The 23574-nt window shown below is 34.7% G+C and overlaps 1 protein-coding gene across 1 annotated transcript in view; it reads right to left on the bottom strand.

Annotated features, from left to right (window-relative positions):
* Positions 1 to 1891: 1891 nt before the first annotated feature.
* SLC27A6 (solute carrier family 27 member 6) overlaps positions 1892 to 23574 on the bottom strand; it is a 38101-nt gene continuing 16418 nt past the window's right edge. Inside the window, exons 5-10 of the mRNA XM_040090284.1 lie at positions 16121 to 16315; positions 8958 to 9048; positions 6931 to 7129; positions 6291 to 6388; positions 4222 to 4352; positions 1892 to 2114 (exon numbers count right to left, since the gene is read on the bottom strand). Coding sequence (XP_039946218.1) covers positions 1938 to 2114; positions 4222 to 4352; positions 6291 to 6388; positions 6931 to 7129; positions 8958 to 9048; positions 16121 to 16315 — 891 coding nt within the window. The 3' untranslated portion in view covers positions 1892 to 1937. The remainder of the gene's footprint in view (positions 2115 to 4221; positions 4353 to 6290; positions 6389 to 6930; positions 7130 to 8957; positions 9049 to 16120; positions 16316 to 23574) is intronic.

Here is a 23574-nt window from a genome sequence, read left to right as displayed (position 1 = left end):
AAAGCTAAGCAATTGATCTCACTAAATTCTTTAGTATTCTACTACAAGATAGATATTCTACTACATTCTACTACAAGATTGATACTGTGGATATCAGGGTGCCATATTAAAAAAAAAAAAAAAAACACCTGAAAATAATTATTTTCCACAGAAAGGAGATAATTTTTTACAGTTGTAACAAAAGGGGTCCTTTTGTAAGTAATTCAGCATATACCTATGTCAAAAAGTAGTTCTAATTTCAACAACCAATCCTTTCCTCAAAATTTCAGCCGAATATGCAAAGTTGGGTTTCATTTTATAATAAATACCTCATTCTTAAATTTGCAGTTCTTGACTAGGTAATGGCACTTCCATCTGTCTCAGTGAGTGGCAGATATCCCCCCTTTCAGCTACAACCATTGGGGCCCTGCCTAAAGAAACAGAAAAGTGTGACTGCTCAGGAAATGCTAGATCATTGACACCCTTCCATTGTTATGTAACTGTTCTCTTCATTCCCCATTATGTACTTTATATCAACATCTATCATAAGGCATGATGTTGGTGTTAGTGTTTGTTAGCTCTCGCTGGTTTGTAAATTGCAAAATTGTAAACTTCCTTGTTTATACTGGCAGCCTCGTAAGGAATATTGTGTTCAAAAATAAAAGTAAGTTATGATCTTTACATATTTTTCACTTCACCCTTGGTTTGGGTTTTTAAAGAAAATCAGTTAAAGCAATAATCAAAGATTCAAAAATTGACACAGGTTGTAATGTCTTGTTAGATGAAAAAGATAGAAAGACACAAGAATATTATTTTTAAAGTGTGTTACATCCTACATTCATGGAAACCTAGTTTCCTACCACTGTTATTATGGAAGATAGACTTATGATGCCCAGTGTTGGAGAGAGCCACCCTTTCCATATTCTCTGATACTGCCTCTGGCTGATCAAAGTCGGCATCATGCTGCATTTGAAGAGGGCACTGTGCAAATCAAGAATCAAAAGAGGCAGGAAAACAGACTTTGTGCAATGAGACTTAAATCAAACTGAGACAGAATGGTATTTGATTTAAATAATCTTATACTTTATTTTAAAACCTAGAAAAGGCAATTATTAGAACATAAAATCTTGTGTTTTATAAATTTAGCTGTATTCTATACTCCTAAAATAATGATCTCTAGCAGTTGTTACTAAGAGTATGGAAGCTATTTGTTACTCAATACGCATGACATAAAGTGCTGCAATAATTCTTTTTATGCTATATAAATTATTTTCCCCATAAAGCGTGCTGATTTTCTCTGCCTGTTGTTGATCTGCTGCTACACATTTCAAGAAAGTTTGCTTTCTCTCCAAATAGCCAGTTTAACAAATGAAAGAGCACAGATTATGACAGAAAAAAATCTCAGCTGTGATGTTATTATTTGGGTTTGTTTGGAAGGCTTTCTTCAGTTTCAGTTTCTTTTATGTTATATTTCATCAGAAAAGTCCTCTGCAGAAAAGTTTTTTTCCTCCAGCCAGTGTCAAGCCTTTCCTGCTTACAATACATATTCAGAAGTATGTAAACTACAGGGGAAAAAAAATGTTACTGCCACATATTCCTCTTACGACACAATATCTTTATATGCTGATCCTTTTTTTTACCATGTGTCATACTATGTATAATTTATGTTCATTTAGTACTAAGAAAAAGTATCAGTAATCAAAGTTAATATAAAATAGATTTCAGTTGTGTTTTACGGATTATTTGCTTAGAAATTTGTCTGAAGAGGTAAAAAGTGATTAGTGAAAAATAATGATCAAGTTCATAAAGATATAAGACATATGTGAATGTAAATATCAAATATAAAAACCACATTATTCTGGATAACTATGCATGAAAACTGGTAATTAATTGCATTGTTTTCTCATACAATTGCTTGTATAGACTTTCTCTTAATAACCTATTATATGGTCAATTAATTAAAGTTTCATTTTCCCAGATAAGATCATCTCATGTAATTCTTTGGTTAACAAGACATATGCTTTCTTAGAATTATCTAAAAAATAGAGAGGATCAGTAATTGTAGATGGATTAAAACCTTCATCCACAAGTCGAAATTTTTGTTGTTTGAATGTTCCCGTCATTTCCATTTTTTCCTGCAGTAGAGAGAAAGATACCTTATTCAAAAAGAAGCTACTTTTCTTTTGCTCATGTTCACATTTGTTTTTCAAAGTCTTACTTGTTGTAATTCAGTTTATTCTCATATTCTCATTTGCGCTGAAAAATTGGAGCTTGTGTGCTGCTACCGAGCCACACCAGACACGTGGCTGACAAAAACCTATTTCTCTCTGCATCCCTCTTTATTGCAGTGTCTCTTTAGTGTCACATGTGGTGTATGTAACCCCAGCAAGCCCAAGACAATTGATCTTCTTCACTGTGCACACTATAAAAGGAAGCTACACATGAATCTTCTGAGAGGAACACTTGTTATTACCAAGAACTCCTTTAATGATAAAACTCAGGAAATTTACTCTATCTATGACTATTGTCACCTCCTAAAAGGGGTTGAAAGAATCACATACTAAATCAACCATACTCATATTCCAAAGCCAGGTCCATAGGAAAATGGATCTTGACCATACATTTTGTTTTCGGACTGCTCCAGTGCTCTGATATCCCTTGGAAAAGTGGTGCAAGGCATCTGTAATAAGACTGTCTTCTCTATTCTAACTACCTCTACTCAGCCCAACTTTATGACCTCTCTCCATCATCTTCTCTTCTGCCTTTATATTTTTTATATATACAAACAATCCCTGAATATAAAAAAAATAACTATTACATTCAACAAAAATGTCAAAGAGCCCTTTTGTCTACTCTAGGCATACCTACAGATTTTATCTACCTGCTCTGGTTGGTTGAAGAAATGTTCTGACATCTTCTAAAATATGATTATATGTTAGAACAAGTGTAATATGTTTTTAATTTTTTTTCCTTGAAGTTCCACCTACTACCTTCTTTCTTGGTCAATTACAGCTGAATAAACAACAATGTATTTGTAATGAAGGCACTTAAATTTTAATTTAAATTTCAGATACTTGATATCCATGCAATACCCAAGATTCAAATGCCTTCTGTCCAGTGTAAAGGATTTTTTGTACAGCTGTACAGGAGTTAATCTAGACTAGGTTCTCATAATTTCATAAACTGACTACTGCAACATTCTAAAGTCTAATCTTGTTTGCTCAGATCAGAATGCTGCTGGAAGATATCTTCGTGGACTTAATGAGATAGATTGATATGTACATACACATATATTTCACTTTCAAGGTCTTTCACAGATTTTTTTGTTGTTGTTTCCCCTCTTTATTCTGAACCAGTATTCAATCTCTGGGTGACCTAAGATACCAACTTCCATAACTTAACTTCTCTTTTTATACAATGAATATTTTTTCATCTGCTCCTCAAACTTAGAAGACTCCTTCACAAATATCTTCAGAAACATTTTCTGTTTGTTTTTATCATGTTTGCAAAACTCTTACCAGAAATTAAAGTGCTCATCAGACTTCATTTATCATGATTATCAATATTGTGTGCTTTTGATACTCATATTTTTTCCTAGCTCTATGTAGTCCACTGTATTATTTTTACATTTCTACACACTACTGGAGGGATTATTTCCACACCACCCCCCCACACACACCCTCCAAACTGGACAGGTACTAGAATAAAGCAGTGCACAAATAAGGATGACTTGGTGATTAGTGTGGTGACAAGAATAGCACACATTATTCATTCACCTTTTCAATTTACCTAGTATCTTTTCAAATGCTTTATTATTTGTCATTGTTACACAGAAAATAACATTCTTCTTTTTTTGTGCACAGCCACTGTCTTCTGCTTTAGCTCTATTTCTCTCTCATTTCACTGAATAACATGGATTTTAGATTCTTTTCTCCAGATATAATAGTTCATGGTTTTAAATCTGATCTTTTTCTTTCACCATGCTTACGTTTCTAATCTCCCCAAATCCTTTTGTATGATCTCCATCCTTGCTCATTTGTACAATTTCTCTCATTTAAACATAATCTGCAAATACATTGACTTTTTGTGTAATCCCTTTTCCAGGATTCCATTAATGAAAACAGCAAATAGGACCAGGTCTAAAACTAATCTAGTGATATGAGCACTTTTTGTTATTCCCTTAGCTATCTTGTATTTAAATTATGTAGATGTTTGTATACATAGTATAATAATGCAGCTTACCTGGACTCTTAAGAAAAGGGGACAAGCATAACTTGGTAGGAAGGTCACTACTTGTTTATACATTTGCTCCAAGTCTAATGATGCATTGTGCTTTAAAGTAAGAGAAGCCATCCCTGCTTTTCCTTCATGATCTGCATGAAAGGAAGTGAGATAAGAATTTTGTAGCATGGATAAAGTTGACATTGTAATGATAAACCTTACAAAATATACTGTAGTGGATTAACAAATCAACAATCATATATTCTGAGTTTCAGTAAAACGGCAAGATCTCATTCATATTTCATGTGGTATTACATGTACTTGGAGATCACTCAAGTGGTCAATTGAGCAATAATGCCATAAATGAGTGTGGTGGGTAAGACTAAATGGAGTCCTATGCTTGATATAATTGATAAATATGGATAACCATCAACATTCCTCTCTTGAAAACAAGAGTGAAGAGCCTATTTCCTGGAATAGCCAATTATGTCTTCATTTCTGGTTTAGTCTCTTTCTCTTGGCAGTATCTTTTCTCAAATCTGTGGATCTGAATTAACAGAGAGAGCAGTTCTTACTGTTTGTCTGAAAAAGAAGAGCACTGTGGATCTTTGGGAAAGAGCAAAATAGGTAATGAACAAAATAGCAATGAACTTCAGCTATCAAAAGTAACTAAACATTTTAACCATCAGCTAGTAGTAACAGCGGAGATGTTCTGCCAACCTTTGTTTCAGTTTAATTTTTTACTCATGCTATAAAAACTCTAAGGAATTTGATTTGTTTTTTGTTAAGTGCAATTATCAAGACAGTAACATAAAATGAGTACGTAAACAGGTAAGTGTTGTATAGGAAACTAGCATCTCTCATACTTTTGAATCTGATTTTCAGACAGTCTTCTATGATGTTTCTTGTTTCATGGCTTTAAAATACAGGCAAGTGACACTTGTCCTCCTTTTAATCTCCTTTGTCTTTTTGTGGTGGGTTTATCCTTGCCAACAACCAAACATCCACCCAGCTTTGTGCTCAATCCCTTCTGCCATGGGATGAAAAGTGAAGGAAAGCAAGGCTCAAGTGGTAAGGTAATGGCAGATTCATAGGGAAGGCAAAAGATACACATACAAGCAAAGCAAAACCAGGACATCATTCAATATTTCCCATCATCTGGTAGATGTCCAGCTACTTCCTGTGGGCAGGACCTCACTCAGAGCATGCAGCACTTTTTGGGAGGAGACAAGTAGCACAATCACAAACCTCTCATCTGCTTCCTTTCCTCTAGCTTTAATAACAAAGCATGGCTACCATAGGATACTGAATATTGCTTTGGTCAGTTTCAGACCACTATACCATCTACATCTGCTCCCAAGCTCTTGCTGTCCTCAGCATTGTCATGCATGGAGAAAGCCTTGATACGGGGCAAGCTCTGGTCAGTAGCCAAGCACTGTTAAGTTATCAACATTGTTTTAGCCACCAATGCAAAGGACAGCACAGAATAATCTCATAGAGAAACTTATTTTTATCCCACCGAGAGCAAGCATATATTTTAAAAAATAATAAAAATGAATGAGAATCAAGTCCATATGATCTCATGAAAAGTAACAAAAACCCTATTAAAAAGAAATTAATGTATATTCTTCCTTAAAATTTTTTTCTCTTTGTATTCTTTTTCATTTTCACCTTAGTTTTGGTAACTTTACTGTTTACAGTTATTTTATGAGGCTAAGTGAAATAAGACAGAAAAATGTCTTCACATATTTTCCTTTAGAGTTACTTTAGAATTAGCTTGTTGACATTTTATTTTGACACCTGCCTGGATTTTACACAGATTTACTAAATCTTTATATTTTAATTTAGGTTATGTAGCTACCACAAATGCGTGCACAGTAGATTTTCAAAAATACTCATCATTGCATACAGAAAAAAAAAAAGCATGATTCACTAGCTCATTCACAATTGAGTGGTATTTTCATTATCTGCATCTACATTTTAGCTGAGTATTAAACAGATGACACAATCAAACATGATTTAAAACACAAAATAGAGTTATGAGGGCTAACAATGAACGTGGAGAAGCAAAATGCTTTTCAAGCTTTTACCTGGCACAGACACACCATACACATTTGCTTCTTGTATAAAGTCCAACATCACAATGACATCAGAAACTTCTGTAGTGGCAACGTTCTCCCCTTTCCATCTAAAATGTGTGAAAAAATAATTTTATCCTGTAACATCTGCCCTTTTAAAAAGCTTTAGTAGAAACTCCATCCATTTCAGGCTAACGCTACCTCTTCGCATTCTTTCACACTTGTCACATTGGAAGTTGATCACCAGAACACAATGTTGCAATTAAACAGCAACACTGTATGGTTCATTGAAGTTGGACAGTTGCTATGTTTTTTACGTGTATATAAATGTATCAAATATGACTAATCTCTGATATTTGATACATTTTTTTCCACATCAGTATCAGACTCCCTTGCTCCTAGCAAATCGGTCGCTAGTTCTATGTTTATTGCAACGCATGTTCAAAGAGCGGGAATACCTGTCAATTCCACAGGATTATTACACATGGAACACTTGTAACAAAATCAAGCCTGTATCATCTACTTCAGAATAATTATAAACTACATCACAGCCGCAATAATTTCAAAAATTCCAGCTGAAAACAAATATAACCACATTATTCTAGTCTATATATCTTTAATGAACAACTATAAAAAGAAACAATAGCTGTACCTGAAGGTATCGCCAATCCTGTCCCAAAAATACAGAAAATTGTCATGGTCTTGAACCATTAGGTCTCCAGTATTAAAATAAAGATCTCCCTTCTTAAATACTTCACAGAGTAATTTCTTTTCTGTGTGTCTTTTATTGCCAGCATAACCAAAGAAGGGGTTTTTTGCATTGACTTTGGAAATCAGAAGACCAGCCTCGCCTATAGAGAGAAGTTGAGAGAAGTTGAAAGAATATAAACCTAAAACATCACTGGACATTTCTGTACCTGACATTAATATTACTTACAACATTGTCAACACAAATTCAGAGTCACTTGTATCTCTTCCTGGTGACCCACCAGTTTTTTTCCCAGAATGATCATCTATCTATTGTAAGCTTACTAGTAATTTATTACCCTCTGAAAGTGCACGATTCAAGTTAATATTGAATTGACTCCCCACATGTTACTGAATTTCCATGAGTGACAGATTTATCAGCTTCCTAATGAAAAACTAGTGTCAATAAAAAGTAGGTGCTCAGCCCAGGCACTATGTCCCTATTTAGTCTCTTTTCAGAAGTTCCGAGCACACTGAAATTACCTGATTTGGTTGGAGCCTGGTGTTAATAACACCAAGTTTTTGGGTTTAATCCCTGTGGAGACCATTCACTTAAGGAGTTTGACTTCATCCTTGTGGGTCCCTTCCAACTCAGAATATTCTGTGATACTGTAACTTCTTAATATTCATTAGAGTGATATAGCATCATCAATTTACTTTTTGGTGTAAAATATAAAAGTTTAATACCACTTTTTTCCCTCAAAATGTAGGGAGATTAGGGGAAAATATTATCCTCTTATGCATGTAGGGTACCATGGTAGGTACCACTGTGTTTGCTTGCAGAATATGGAATATTTGTATGAAATAACCTTTCTGGGAGCAAGTTCTGAACAATATTGCTTAAGAGTTCCATTTCTTTGTAGCAGAGACAAGAATTACAAATATGAAAATATATCAAAATGCTTCCAAAAGTAGGCAAAATTTTTAATTTAAGATTGCCTCCTTAAAAAAAAGCTGTGCCTTCCCCCCCCCCCCCCCCCCATAAACTGGTAGTGTTTAAATTAAAAGTATTTAGTTCACTAGTAGTATCACTGCAGCCATAATGCTCTGAAGAAATAAGACATGGGTAAGACAAAGATTATAGACAGAGATAATACTTTTCATTAGACTGAGTGGTGTAGTTGAGAAAAAATTAGACCAAGCATCTGATTAGAGCATGTGGTCCCTTCACAGGTCAGTCTTGCATCCCTAGAGATAAATTCCTATAAAATTTCAGCTTTTGGGACATATTTTCTTCAAAGTGCCCATGTTTGATTATCAACTATTAGAGAATCTCATAACTCATTTGGAAAATCTGTTTCAGCTTCCTATTAAAGCCGTCAGCCTGACCTTTAATATGAGATTTTCTTGCTTCAGTTTCAGCTGTTACTTTCCCACAGTTCAATGTATGCTCCAGTATCTGATAACACTTTGAAAAATTGTGTAATCATGATTTTTGATAAATATTTTTAGGACAATAATAATCAAGTGATTTTTGTTTTTATTGGTTTTTTGGATTTTTTTTTTTAATTATTAAGCTGAATCACATCACTTAGTCAGAAACGCTTAATCCCTCATCAAAAAGCATTTGCTCTAATCCACCAGTCCTTCCTGTAGATCTCTTAGACAACCATTTCCTTATGTTAACCTCCTTTAAAAAACACAGATGTCACTATGTATAAATTCAAAGATAATACCATAGCATCACTTTTGAACACTACTCTTCTGGGAATATAACCAAGGATCTCCTGTGTGCTTCTGATATCAGCACTGGTATGTTTAATGCTGTTTTGTCTGAGATGAAAAAATAATATTGCTTTTATTCAGAGTAAAGAGTAATAGTTAATTTAGTAAACTACAGTAACATAATAGCAAGGCTTCTTAAAACAACTCTCTGAGGTATTTTTTTTCAAATTCAATAGGCTGCAATATCCTATTAAAATAAATACTTACCTTTCTTAACTTTTTCACACCAACCATGTTTATTTCTAATTGGTTCATCTCTTTGGAAATCATACTTGATTAAATCAAATGGGAAAAAAAGCTAAAAAAGGGAAGAAGTAATCAGTTACTCATCTACACAGTGACATCTGGTGGCAGCAATCATACATAAGGAAACCTGCGCTCCAGTCTTGCTCATCTGAAAGGAGAATGCAGTTTCATTTAAAACTGAAAATACTTTATGTAAATTTATGCCATTTCCTGGAGGTAAGCAACGTCAGAACAGTTTTATAAATGACGACACAGAACTGTCTTTTTGTTCATTTTCTTACAAGTAATTTATAGGATCCACATCATCAGCGAAAGAGCAATGTAGATGAGCATAATATGGGCCCCTCAGTTTAGGAAGGACGTTGAGACACCTGAGCGCATCCAGAGGAGGGCAACAAGGCTGGTGAGGGGCTTGGAACCCAACCCTCTGAGGAACAGCTGAGGGAGCTGGGGTTGTTTAGCGTGGAGAAAAGGAGACTCAGAGGTGACCTTATCACTTTCTACAGCTTCCTGAAAGGTGGCTGTAGACGCCTAGGTTTGGTCTCTTTCTCCAGGCAGCAACTGACAGATCAAGCGGACACAGTCTTAAGATGAGCCAGGGGAAATACAGGTTGGATATTAGGAAAAAGTTTTTCATGGAAAGAGTGATAAAGTGCTGGAATGGTCTGCCCAGGGAGGTGGTGGAGTCACCATCCCTGGATGTAGCACTTGGTTCCATGGTTTAATTGAGGTGTCAGGGCTGGGTTGGGCTCAATGATCTTGAAAGTCTCTTCCAATCTAATGATTCTGTGATCCTGTGTGATTCTGTAATAGAAGCACTATCTCTAGAGACATTTAATGGTGGTGGCTGGTACAACATGTTCTCGGGGTCTTCTGGCACTGAAAACAGCTGGCAAGGTAAAAGCCTCACAAAGGAAAATCTGCTTCCTGTTGGGCTTTATTGTTGCTTAACTAGCCTCAGTTCTTCCCTCTTGCTTTCTCAGGCTGGTGAGAAAGCTACAGTATGGTGGTGGGAAGTGAGCACCAGCAGAAGGGTACATACTCCCATGGCTCCAAGCAAACCAAAGCAGAGGACAAGATACTCTTATCAAAAATAGCAACTGCAATACTTTTTTTTTTTTTTTTTTTTTTTTTTTTTTTACCTTCAATATACAGCACTTGGCTATTGTTTTGCTAATTTTTTCTGCTGTGATATGAATCCAAACTGGGCCTCTAAGTGACACTGCCTTATGCTATTTGGACAACAGTGTTTGTGGTGGTCCAACTTGTCTCTTTGTTATTCAAAAGAGACAATTTGTCCAGCTTGGGATTCCATGTTGCCTTCTCAAAAAGAAATGTATCAGGAATCTTTAACAGCTAATGAAACCAAGGTAATTATCTTCTCCTGAGAATTCTTGGCAATAGGGGAACAATTTTATAAAACAGCAATGTACCCTTGCACTCTTCACAATAAAGAAATGCAATATAACTTAAGGAGGGTTATGTGAAAGTGACAGAAGTAAAGGCCAGGATGTTAAAACATAAACCTGTTTCCTTTTCTGCCACTAACTTGGATGAAGAGTTGCATCTTTATCCTAATTTGAAGTGTTGTACATATATCAAATAATTTTTTTCTCAAAGAAATTTGAATAAAGAGCAATAGGAACCCCACAATTTCAATCTCATATGGACAAAACTGATTCATTACATCCTTTCAGTGTTCAGCACTGTGTTTTTCTTCTACCCTAAGTATGAAACTAAAAGATATTTTTAACAGTTGATCAAATGAGAAAGGTCATAGCCTGCAAAATAAAGTAATGATTCAAGAATGGGACACTATTTTAATTATTTTTTATTAACCTAAAATTAAACCATTTACCGAAGTCAAGGATTTGAGAGGCAAAATTATTGCCTCAATTAGAAAATAATTGATTATTTTTGAGAAACTGAGTGGGAGAGTGGGCGTATTTTTGTTTGTTTTGGTTTGGTTTTGGCTGTCTACATTTAAATGCCACTCTTTTTCACTTTCTTTCTTTTTACATTGATATTTATTACTTTAATAGGTTTCACATGACCAAATACAATGAGTAATAAAAATAATAAGAATGAAATGGTATAAAATTCAGTGTTATTCTGGTTTTGTGTCCCATTAGAATGGCTTAAAATAATGCATCATACAGAGAACTATTTTGACAAGATACAATTTGTGAGCTCTGAAAGTTTGGACAGTTATGTTAAGTTGCTATGAACCCTCAGAAATTGTAATTCAGTATCTGAGAGCATCTAAAAACTGTTGAGACTATCAATATACATAACTATACATTGATATATACATCATTTTTTTGCCTACAACTTTAGACTATTAATGAGATGTATTCCAATTAGGGTTTTGAAATAATAATGATGAAAATACATAATTAAAAGAAAATATAGTTTCATGCATAATGAAACTATACAGAGTCTGTGCAAACAGCTGTGTCTGCACAGAAGTCTTTTCCAAGCTAAATCGTTCTGCAATTCTAAGATGCTTGCTTTTCATATTAAATACTAGAAAATTAAAGCTCCAGAGTGAAGTATTTAGACTGGGCACAAACTAACATTTGGTTCACCACCTTATTTAAATTTTAATGGGATGAGGACCTGAGCTGTTGAATCATTAGCATATTATTTTCATAGAGTGCTGCATGCAACATTCATCAATTTAATCTACATCATATTCTCTGAAGCACCACACAAACGTAGCAAAGAAAGAGTATCATCTAGCGAGCAGAAAATAAAAGTGCATTAATGTGCAACATTGTCTACTACATTGCTGCCTAGATGTTATCTAGTAGCTTCCCTCACTTTTTTTAAAAAATTTTTTTTTTTTTTTTATTGAATTGATTGGAAATACGTGAGTTTAAATATTTGAAAGCAGTTGTGACATGCCTAAAATTTTAACTTTCAGTGAATGCTCGGAGAACATTTATCAGAAAATAGAGATCACAAGCTTTTTATTACTAGTTTTAGAGATTAAATATTTTGAATTTTCTTCAAGATTATCAGTTTATAAAACAAAGCATTATATATACTAGATTTAGTTTCAAGCATCTTTAAAAACTGAAGTGTCAGAAAATAAAAACTTGGAGCATAGTGTCATCACATCTTAGAGACAGTTTTAAAAATATACTTGAAATGCCTTATTCATGCTGTAAAGAGCAGATGCAAAGGTCCTCCACACAACTTTTTTAGCCAAAGTAAACAAAACCAAGAAACAAATATTTTAAGCTGTGTTTGATATTAACTGAATAATGACATGTAAGAATACAATAACTTAGAAAACACTTGTAGTACTTCAGATTATTTTAGCTCAAAATTAGTCAAAGGAGAAGAAACATTAATTTTCACTGGTCAATGAACTTGGGAGCTTCCATTGCTTCCATTACTTGGATGTATACATCAGTATTGTTTCTTTGAGCCTACTTTTCTGGGATTTTAAAATTTGCTTAAAATGAACTTTGTTTATTTTAAAACTAAAAATATTGCCTTCTGCATGTTCTATGACTGCATGAAGTACATAGTATGAATTCTGAATGGCTGCATGGAAGCCGTTTCATCTATTGAAATTATTTAAGATTTATTATAAGATCTAAATGTTTCTTGGCTCAAAAGTGATTTTTATCAAGACATTTTTGCATAAGAGATTTGAATTCCTGTGATAGTTTGAGTATCTTTGCTTAAAATAATAAAAAATTACATTTACAGATAAAATTTGGATTTTTTTTTTTATTTTTTTTTTTTAACGTAATGCATTCCAGGTAAACATGCCATGGGTTATTTTTAGCCCTTCTTATAAGCTTTCTTGGATCTCATTAATCCCAAGCTCCCTTGTTGTCTGCCACCACTCAGAATTTATTTCAGTATAAGAGATTTATATATATATATATTTGATAGACAAAATTGAGGGTGTTCAAGATTTTTCCCATATCACATTTATATAAATAAATACATAATGTATGTCATATATAACATAATTGATTATTAACATTAGCTAGAGATATAGGTATGTCAGATGTAAAGATTAAAGCGTAATTTATTATACTGCTGTGTTAATCAGTGTTAATCTGGACACTGCATTTTTTGTAAACCATTTTAATTTCTACCAGCTGAAAAGCTATTCAGAGGCTTCTACTTTTCTGTTCATTGACCCTATGTAAACATCTTTATTGCAAGATTTATTCATATTCTACATGGAGGCTTTCAAGCACGTGAACCAATCCCTCATATAAAGAACACAGTGTGAAATGAAACAAGTGCAAACAAGTGCACGGCTTTTAGTTAATGTCTTAAATACAGTGACTTCTGCCAACTGCTGTAACATTCATCTGCTTCTTCCTATTACCTTATGTCTTTCAGAATTTTTATTAAATTAAATGTGTTCTGTAGAACCTTAATATTTAGTATTTAATATTTAATTATTACTAATATTTAGTATTTTTAGCATTTATCCTCTGTCATTAGCAGTTACTGACAGAAAAGTTACTTTGCTCATTCTGAGACCTCAGTTTGTCTCTTAAAGCTGTAATTTTTATCTATATTTCACCTTTACAAACTGCCATTGCCACTACCTACAAAAGAACGCAGTCCTACACTTTTTTTTCTCTCTCCCCCTTCCCCCCTACTAAAAATGTTATACTTGAAAATTTTCTGCTATTTTTCCCTCTATACTCTCAATACCTATATCTACAGGGCTTTGTACTGCATTTACTTTGCTGCCATCTGTGCAATTGTGCTGTATGAAGAGAGCAAGTTTCTTCCTTCCCCTTTAACGTATCACATATATGAACACACAAACCTCTTTTCCCCACTTTCTCAGGTCTCTTTCTTTCTATTCACGGTTTAAGAAATAGGCGTTTAGAAAATCCCTTGAAAGCACATTAAAGGGTATGTCATGTTGTCCTGCGCGTCAAGAGAATGTTTCAAAAGCTGTTGTAGCCTGTCTTTGAAGAAATAACAAATAACAAACATTAGGAGTTGGGTGGCTGGGCCGTGGCTGGGCCTTGTTTGTGCCATTGTCTGCTTTACAGTAGGAGACAGATTTTCTTTCCAATCTCAGATCTTTCACAAGTCAACAAATCAGAAATAATGCTGCTCTCCTTTACATATCACTAGTTGTCTAGTGGATGTCATTTAGACTGAAGTAAAACAAAAAACAGCTACACTTCAGAAGGCATTGTTTAGTAACCTGCAAACCACAAAATGTATTAAAAAGTCCCCAGAACAAATGCCTGAAATAAGTAAAAATGAACTTTTCCAGAGCATTAAAATATGTATTTAGCGCTGCATGCAAAATCCCTACACTACTTGATTAAAAATACAGATGATTAAATAAACATGCAGGTAGTTTCAAGTTGAATCTTTATCTGCTGGAGACTTTACATGGTATTTCCAAGAGGTTAATGACTTATGAGAAAATTCGGCCCAAAGTTCTGCAATAACTGAAGACAAGTATACTCAAGTTTGGAACACATACAAAATCTTGTAAGATTATAAAGCATCTGGCCCAGAAAAGACTGAAACAAAAATTAACATCAGCTGTAAGCTTCCTTGTTCACCTACTTTCCCTAAATTCCAGATCTCTGATTTCCTGTAAAAGTTCTGGACCCTTCTGGAGATATCCAACAGCATCAGATGGTCACTGCCTGCTACAGAGCATCAGAAGTAGGACAGAGCATCAGTGGAGTCATCTGCTTAGATTCCTGTGCTCCTAGTGGTTTCTGAGTAACACACTAGCTCTTGTGCTGCAGTCTGTCTTCCTGTACAAGGAGTGAAGAATTCCTCTGGCCCCAATGTGTAGAGCAGTCTGTGTAGTGATTGTACTGTGGTGATAAGAGTATTGAAGCTGAGGACCCTAGAACATATGCTGCCTAGAAACCTATTTACATGGCAACAGAAGAGACCTCTGTTGTATATCTGAACAACGGTTTTACATCATTCCCTAGAAAGTTTTGTTGGGACATTTTGCTATCAGTATCCTAAGGAGCACAAATGTCATTTAAGTCAACAGGAGTTGTATAGAGACAGTTATCACACAATTTAACATTATAGGCAATGCATAATGCACTATTTATTTCAAGAAGAGTAAAAACTGGCATAAACAACAACAATTATAAATACGTAGTCTCCTTGCAAAAATGCAGGACATCTTTCATATTATTAGCTAAAGCTTGGGACGTGTTATTTTGTACAGGATTTTCAAATAATTTAAAAGCTTGTCCTTACAGGATCAAAAAGAAAAAGTCTATCTGTGAATTTCAATCAGAAATAAATTCTTCATTTACTCAGAAAGGTGGAGGAAAGTCATAGTGTGTGATATAAATAACATGTAATCCTCTTCCCCAAGATACGACTGCCATATTTTCAAAGCTGATGAAATACAGAACAGGTTTTTCTCTAGTTTCAGTAACCTAGAATGCAGCAACACCTACAGTAGACTGTAGATAAATTTGTACAGCATTTTAAAATGAATAATCTCACCAGGTATTCTTTGTCACAATAACTCAACAGTGATTACATGTATATTGTGTTATCTTTGGCATTTCTAAATACTGATACAGGCTAGATGTAGTTTGAGTTAATTATGTTTATTTGCACCTAGGTATGAAATATATATTAAATTTTGTATCTGTCTATATGTGACTGTATATAATTGTTATTATTAATTCCCATTTATGCCAAGCATTTATATAGCAATATGTAATATAAATATAGCATATAAACCCATCTCTAACTATAATCTGTAGAACAGTAAATCAGAATAGATATTTGTAGCCTTACTTCAGCAATGATGAGTTCTTGGGTATTAAAATAAATCCAACTTTTCTTTTGTCCTCTGATGTAGTAGAGACCTGAAACTATACTTGGCAACTGTCAGTTTACTCAAAACTGTCATAAGAAAGCTAAAACCTTTTTGACTCCTGTGAACTCTATGAAAAATGTCAATGTTACTGCTGAGAGTACAACTGGGTTGGGTGCCAGGATTTTACAGAAGGTCAATTAACTTGCAATAACCAAATTAGACAATTTGTCTTGGGCCTATGACTGTACTCAAACTAAGAAAAAAAATTTCAGCACTACTATTAAGATGAATGTAAATAAATAGTCACCTTATAGAAGAAATTGGTGCGTCCAACAGATCCAATTTTTCCTGTGTGGTTCATGAAACAAATGTTTCCTTCAGTAGCGCCATAGAACTCACAGATCTTAACAGCACCAAATCTGTCTAAAAAATCCCTCCATACATCATTTCTTACTCCATTTCCAACTGCTAGTCGGACTTTGTGATTTTTTTCTCCTTCCTTCTGTTAAAAAAAAAAAAAAGAAAAAAAATTAAATATAGTACACCTATAACTGCATTTGATTCTTGCATATATTCCAGGAAAAACATACATTCTTCAGAATACATCCAGTAAAAAAAATAAAAAGAAGAAAAAATAATACTCAAGAAGTTAAAGAAAGCTGGCATAGCTGGTGGACAGCTGCAAAGAAGTAAGCTGCAATCTAAAACCTATTATCTTTTTGAACAAACAAATTATTTCCTGAAAAATTACTACAATGATTTATATAAACACTTCCATAACTTAGAAGTTGTATTGTCTCAGTCTATTTCTCTCCAGAGGAATTAAAAAATTGAGAAGAACAGAGAAAGACAGGAATTTTTTCTGTCATGGGATTAAAATCAGAAAATATGATGTTACTTTCTTCTGTCTTCAGTCTGATTATGAGGAAACAATCAGATTTCACACATTTGTAAAATATTTTCCTTCCCACATATTATGTATCTATCATCTTCCATACTTTTTTCAATATTAAGACTACCAAGGTTTTGTTCAATGTTACTGGAATACACTATTTCTTAGTGATCTTGAGTCTTCACTGTTGTCAGGTTCCATGTTTGCCATAATGAAGATGATAGTATGTACCCAGTTCAGTAAGATGTTCTAATTTTATTTATACATTCCCAAACATTGAGATTGCATGGACCACCTTTAAAATACAGTCATATTTAAGTTGAAGTACCAGAAGGCAGAACATCTGTACTCTCTGGATTTGTTTGGGTTCTTCTCTTCTCTTCTCTTCTCTTCTCTTCTCTTCTCTTCTCTTCTCTTCTCTTCTCTTCTCTTCTCTTCTCTTCTCTTCTCTTCTCTTCTCTTCTCTTCTCTTCTCTTCTCTTCTCTTCTCTTCTCTTCTCTTCTCTTCTCTTCTCTTCTCTTCTCTTCTCTTCTCTTCTAATATGACTCCCTTTTCAGTCCTTTCAAATTGCAATACAGAATGCTCTAGAAGTGAGAGAGCTCAAAATAAACATAGGTACAATTTGTTACCCCACACCCTCAGAATTGCATAGCACTCTACCACTTCAACTGTCTCTATACACCTCTATCTACTTACCCTCCTATATTGTATGCAAACACCTCCCTGTATACAAATGCACACATCTGCACACATTCACATTCTTTTCATACACCTATATATACACATTCATATACATATGCTGTAGAAAACAGAGAGTCCCTATCTTGTACTTTTCTATTATGCCCCTCCCCACCACTAAACCAGTATGAATTAGTTATAGCTTTATAGTAAAAATGCATTTGAACATATTAGTCTCACATAAAATCGCAGCAAATTATTTTTGTGAAGAGATCTGGTCAGCTGAGTGAAACAGGAATCTTTTGAATAATTTGGATATTAAAAAGAGCAAAGCATCAACTGAGTACATAGGCAGCAGTGTCCCTCCGAGACATATGTCTTAGGCAAATTAAATATTTCATGAGGTGTGGACATGGGACAGAGGGTACTGTAGATTCCATTAGCATAGTCAGTTTGATAACCAGGATGCCTGGGCAAGAACAGACAGATCTTTGAAAATTACAAGAGATAGGATCAATACTGGTGAGGGGAAAGAAGATTTAACCAACTCCTGCAAGCAGGATATGTTGTAAAATGCATTAATTTGTCTGTATGATGTTTAACCTAATCATTATAGTAAAAAATTACTAGCCTTCCTAGAATAGCATATAAGCATTTAGAAATCTCAATAAAAACGATTTCTAATCAGCAAATCAGTCTTCCCATCGCTCTCTCTCAATCGTCCGTAATGAGGAAGTGAATTCTTCCTACTATAATGAAAAGTTGCAAACACAATGGAATTCTGAGCTCCTCTAAATCACAAAGACCACTATGTTTTTTTTCTTCACTCTTCAAGACCAGTAACTCACAGAAAGATAAAAATATATTAATTCATCTTTAGAGTCTTCCTTCTGCAAAGTAACTTCTCTTGCTGAAATGATTGAGCAAGGACAGCACTTATTTCACTAGATACAGATAGGTCTCGGCAGATTACAATCTGAGGCATTATCCCACAATTTTACCTCAAAACTACATCACTCAGCAGCCTCCCCTGGTGCTAACAACTCTGTTTTTACAAGAACCCAATTCTTGCTTTTTATCTTCTATCTTTAGATGTGAAAGTAATTTCTAAACACATAAGCACATACATCACTGAATTAATGCTAAATCATTATTAACAAGTGCTGCATTACATAGCACTACCAATCTGACATGGAGGACATAGCCTGGAAGAAAGTATCTAGAAATTACCCAGAGATGTCATTTTTACAGTGGTTTTTCCAGCTTCAGACACAGTATCACAATGCAGCAGTGGTAGGTTTTTACATACTTGAAATAATAACATCTGCTATATTACATATTCAAATTCATTATATTGTTAATGAACAACAATACTATTCTTACTTTTTAGACTAAAATGTTTTAGTATTACTTTGACCTTAACTAGGAAAGCTTTTAATGCTTCCCCCCACCCCAGAAAATTGTTTGCCATTTTTAGAATATTCCTGTCAGCCCAACATAAAACTTTTCAGAGTGGGTTATTTTCTTTGCAATTTCAATGCGAAACTGAAATGAACGTGTCCAGCTGAACAGCAGTTATCTCTTGCTGATGCCACTGAATTATTCAAATATACTCCCTCTCCTAAGATACAAAAAATAACTCAAGAGATACTTTCAAGGAAATTCTTTGTTCCACAATGAACAGAAGAGACAAACATATGCATATATATACACACAGTAATTGAGTTTTTCATCAGGCTAAGAACATTCAAAACCTCTAGAGACCAATCTAATAAAAAAATCTTTGCTTCTACTATTTTCACTGTAAGAAAAATAAAAGCATTGATAGGTGTTTGCTGAAAAGATAGGTTTTTTTCTAGTCTAGTCTGTCTTCTAGGATGAACTAGAAGACGGTGGCCTATATGGATTGTGGTGTTTGAGTTTATTTCTCAAAAGAAGAAATACCATATCATTTAAAAAGGCAGTAAATTCAGCTCCTCATGTCACTTTGGATGGTTTATACTAATACAGCACAAAGTGGTTTCTCTAGTGGAAAAGATGCAGAGTAGTCCTGACAGGTCATCATCCCACTTTGTTTGCAATGTTAACATCTGTCATCAACATCAACAACATAATGTTGAGCCACCTCATTTTAGGAAAGGATGCACACAGCATTCAGGCTTTTTTTCAAAAATACAAGGAAGGTGTATGATATTCTTAAGAACTGATCACAGAAAGCAGATTTCTTAAAAGGCAGAGTAATTCACTTCTTCACTACCAAGGTAGATCCACTGTTAGATTGTACTGCTGCAGCAAATGCCTTATTTGTGATTTAGTCAGCCCCACCATAGTTGTACCTGTCTGCCAGTACAAGATTCCCAGAAGGGTACTGCAGTGTTTTCTGGTGAAGACATTAAAACTGTCATGCATTTAGCAATCTTTCAACTGCAAGGATGAAAATTATATGTAATTTCATCTCTCAGCAGGCTTAATAACTATGAAGAAAAATATTAAAATAGGGAAACTTCAAGCAGTGAGTTTAACTCACATTAGTTTTACATGTGAGTAAATTAATATAGCTATATTTTATCTATTTTTATCTTTTTATAACTAATATATGACATTAGTTCATGTCAACTAACTTTCAGTGTAAAGAGACCCACAGTAAATAAAACAGTTAGCCATTCTAACATTTGTCATCGCTTTTTAACATCAAACATCATCACATATATTATTGCCCAGATCACTGCTGAAGTCCAGCTCTTAGGAGAGGCATGTTGGTATCCATGAGCACTTCGGCTGAATAGTTGTGCAGTAAATAAAATGCTAAGCAAGAGAAGGGAAGGAAAAAAGATGATAATTTAACCAAATTACAAAAACATGTTTGAGTGATGAACATTTAGGGTGTTCTAATGAAAAAATAAATAAAATAAATATGCAGAAACTTACGCTTTAAATGGACTAGACCAAATAGACTTTGAATGTCTGCCATTTTCAGATGGCATTTCATCAACTAGCTTACCTTTGGTACAATTAAAAAAATTAAAGGAGTAGAAGGAATTCCAAAGTATTCCAAAGTACATCTCTCTTCCAGAAAGGCTCTGCTATCCCTGTGCCATTCTTGACACCTGATCAAGCTCTGGCATGCAGCCAGCTGCCCTGCAACAGCTGGCATGCAGCAATTGCATGCATGTGTATTCTTAGCCCACTGCAAAAACACTCTACCAAATTAACATTTCCTACAATAAATGCTGTATTTCCACACAATATCTCAATTATAAAGGAGGCAGTGCCTTCCCCATGTTACCTGGCACAAATGTCTTGGTTTCGAAAGATAGCTGTCTGCTAGGGAAAGCTAGAGAACGTAAACCCCCTTCCCTCCAAATTATTATAATTTTGCAATTAGGAGCTTTCAGGCAAAGATATGGGAATAAGAGTAACAGTTCTTTACTAGGAATATTAAAAAAAAAAAAAAAGAAAAAGAGTAGTAGTATAAAAAAACAAGCAAGGAAGCAAACAAAAATCCAGGAAAAAACCCTGACAGAGTCAGGGATACGACCTGGCACCCTGTTGGTCAGGGTGTTGGAAGCAGTCCAAATAAGTCCTCCTGGAGTAACAGACGTGGTTCTGTGGAGTAGAGATGATCCTGTAGAAAGTCCAGTGGTGATGAGATGGGTCCGGTCTTCCTCCAGGAATCCAGTGGGGAAAAAAATGGACACCTTGTGTCCTTCAGTTCCAGTTTTTACCTAGCTGGGAACAGTTGGCTCCTCACCCACTGGGTGGAGCATCTCACAATGGGATGATGGAATGTGTCATGTCATTGGTGGGCCCTAATGGCCCATTATCAGAAGATGTCCCCCTGGAGGATGGAGGGGAGGTGAAAGAGATAAGAAACACTGCCCCAGCTGATTTGAATGGCTGGGCCATTATCAGAAGGCATCCTCCTCCTTCCCCTGGTGGAGTAAGAAGGATAAAACACCTCCCAAAAACCAGCTTTCAACAGATGAAATAGAATACACATTTTTAGGTTACATAATCCAAGACAACACATAAATTCCAATTCCATGTCCTCTGATAATTCAATTATGATTTGGGCTTCTGAATTTACTAATAGCTCTCCATAGTTATTTAGGACAAGAGATTTTTGAATAGCAGAATGTTGTAACATCTTTCCAGGGTTTCTAAAATTGTCTATTTACTTTCCCGTACTTTGATTTTATTTTCTTAATTCAGAGTGATTCTTAAACAAAATGGGGTTTAGTTTACATCCACTTATTTCTAACAGTAAAGGTGAAGCACTTTTCCAACACCTTTTTCATTGACATCAATGCATTAATAAGCAAGAACAGTTCTTACCGTACACCTGGAATTTTTTTTCCTTTCATTCTGCCAAGATCTTTGAACTGTGTACCAAACACCTGCACACATCATAAATCAGTTTGACACACTCTGTCTCCATCTTGCGTGCTTGTTTCTTTTGTATATTAATTAATTGACAAGTCAAGATCTGCCTTACTACATTAAATACCACATACCTGAGATTTTTCATCTGGCAGTCTTTTCTCCTTAAGTGTTCTCAATAAACTACTTGAACTATCTACGTGATTAAGCTGTTGATAAATGCCTCTTGGAGTGCTATCAACAGTGTACTAACTGGTGCAGGAAGGTTTCATGATTGCAGCCACATAAAAATGTGCTGAGCAGCCACTTTAAACAAACACAAGAAAACAAGTTCATTGCCCTCCCTTTATTATTTCTGCATAAGGAAAATCCAAATGGAGAGAAGCAAAGATAATTCATGGAAAGAAGGCATGAATTGTTCTCTGTTCATGGCTTGATGAAACAGAAAGCAATCTCAGGGCCTGAGAATGCAAGTATCTGTTAAATATATTTGTTAAACAGATGACACAGGATTTGCATTCAAGTATTTACAGGGTGTATATGTAACAACACATTCATTAGTTCCTCTATTGATGCATAAGCCCTGAAAAAGGGGCATCACATAGTTTATTAGACTATAAGATCGGAGATATCCTACTATTATAAAACATTTTTCAAGATGCACATCCATGTTCATTATCTAGTAATGCCTAATTATAAACTGCAGCTAGATTTTTTTTTGAGCAAAACACATACCCAAATTTAAAAACACAAATAAAAGATAACAGGAAAGGTGTGACGAGATGCACCACAAGAAAGTACAGGAAAAGTAGGAAAAGGACATATCTTTCTAGTTGGTTGGTTGCTATTTAATATAGCTCACTCTCACCCCATTTTTATCTCCTGATAATATATTAGAATTATCTTCTAAAAGAAGCTTTCTTCGTTTAGCTCTTCTAATAGGAAATGTTTTGTTTAGTTGTGCTCCCATCTCCTCAGAAAATATCTACCAACAAAAAAAGAGGTCAATTTTGTCTGTGTTCCACCCAGTAATATGAAGTAGATAATTTCTTTTTTTTTTTTTTGTGATTGTCCCAGGAGCGCACTAGACAAAATAAATCACACAAAACTTTTCAAAGGACAGTTCAGAGAATTAAAGTGCATACAGATTACTTCTTGTGGTGTATATTACACACAGTATTCTGAAGCTTCCCTTTGTCAAAATTTGATTGTGATTTCCAGGCTTTAAAATATGAACATTTTCTGCATGACCCCAATTGTTTAACCTAGAATCTAGGAAAAACTGAAAGCTGTAAGGAGAGAAATTGGTCAAGTTGCTCTTCAGTCATGATCCACCATGCTAGAACCAGCAGTTGACATTTTAACTAGCCTTCAGGGCTCTTTTGGATATGAAAAACTAATGCTTCCTAAGACATTATGAAAGACATTTTCCACAAAGAACATCTGAAAAGCTTTACCATTATTGGTGGGGAGAAGGAGAAAACAGATGCAGGATCATCTGTGGGTACCAAGAGAAGTATGCCAGTATGTATAAGTATGAAAATGCAGTAAGAAAAACTGGGTGGGTTTATAATCAGCTTTAAAGTCACTTTTCAAAAATAATAACTGTTGTCGTAGTTATGGCAGCTGAAAGCAAAATGTTTGCTGCAATATACAGTCTGTTTTTACAAGGTCAAATGATAGAGTCTAGAGGGAAAAAATACAAGCTTCCAAATCTCATGGCTTTTTCTAAGCTTTAATTTCAGATGTCCTGGATATGTTCTTAGTCTAAAAGTTCTGTTTTCTCTAGCAGTATGTATAAACAGTGTTC

Source organism: Hirundo rustica, chromosome Z, assembly GCF_015227805.2.
Source record: "Hirundo rustica isolate bHirRus1 chromosome Z, bHirRus1.pri.v3, whole genome shotgun sequence".
Lineage (NCBI taxonomy): Eukaryota > Metazoa > Chordata > Aves > Passeriformes > Hirundinidae > Hirundo > Hirundo rustica.
Note: the sequence above shows the minus strand (reverse complement) of the source record. Positions and strands in the feature narration are given on the sequence as shown.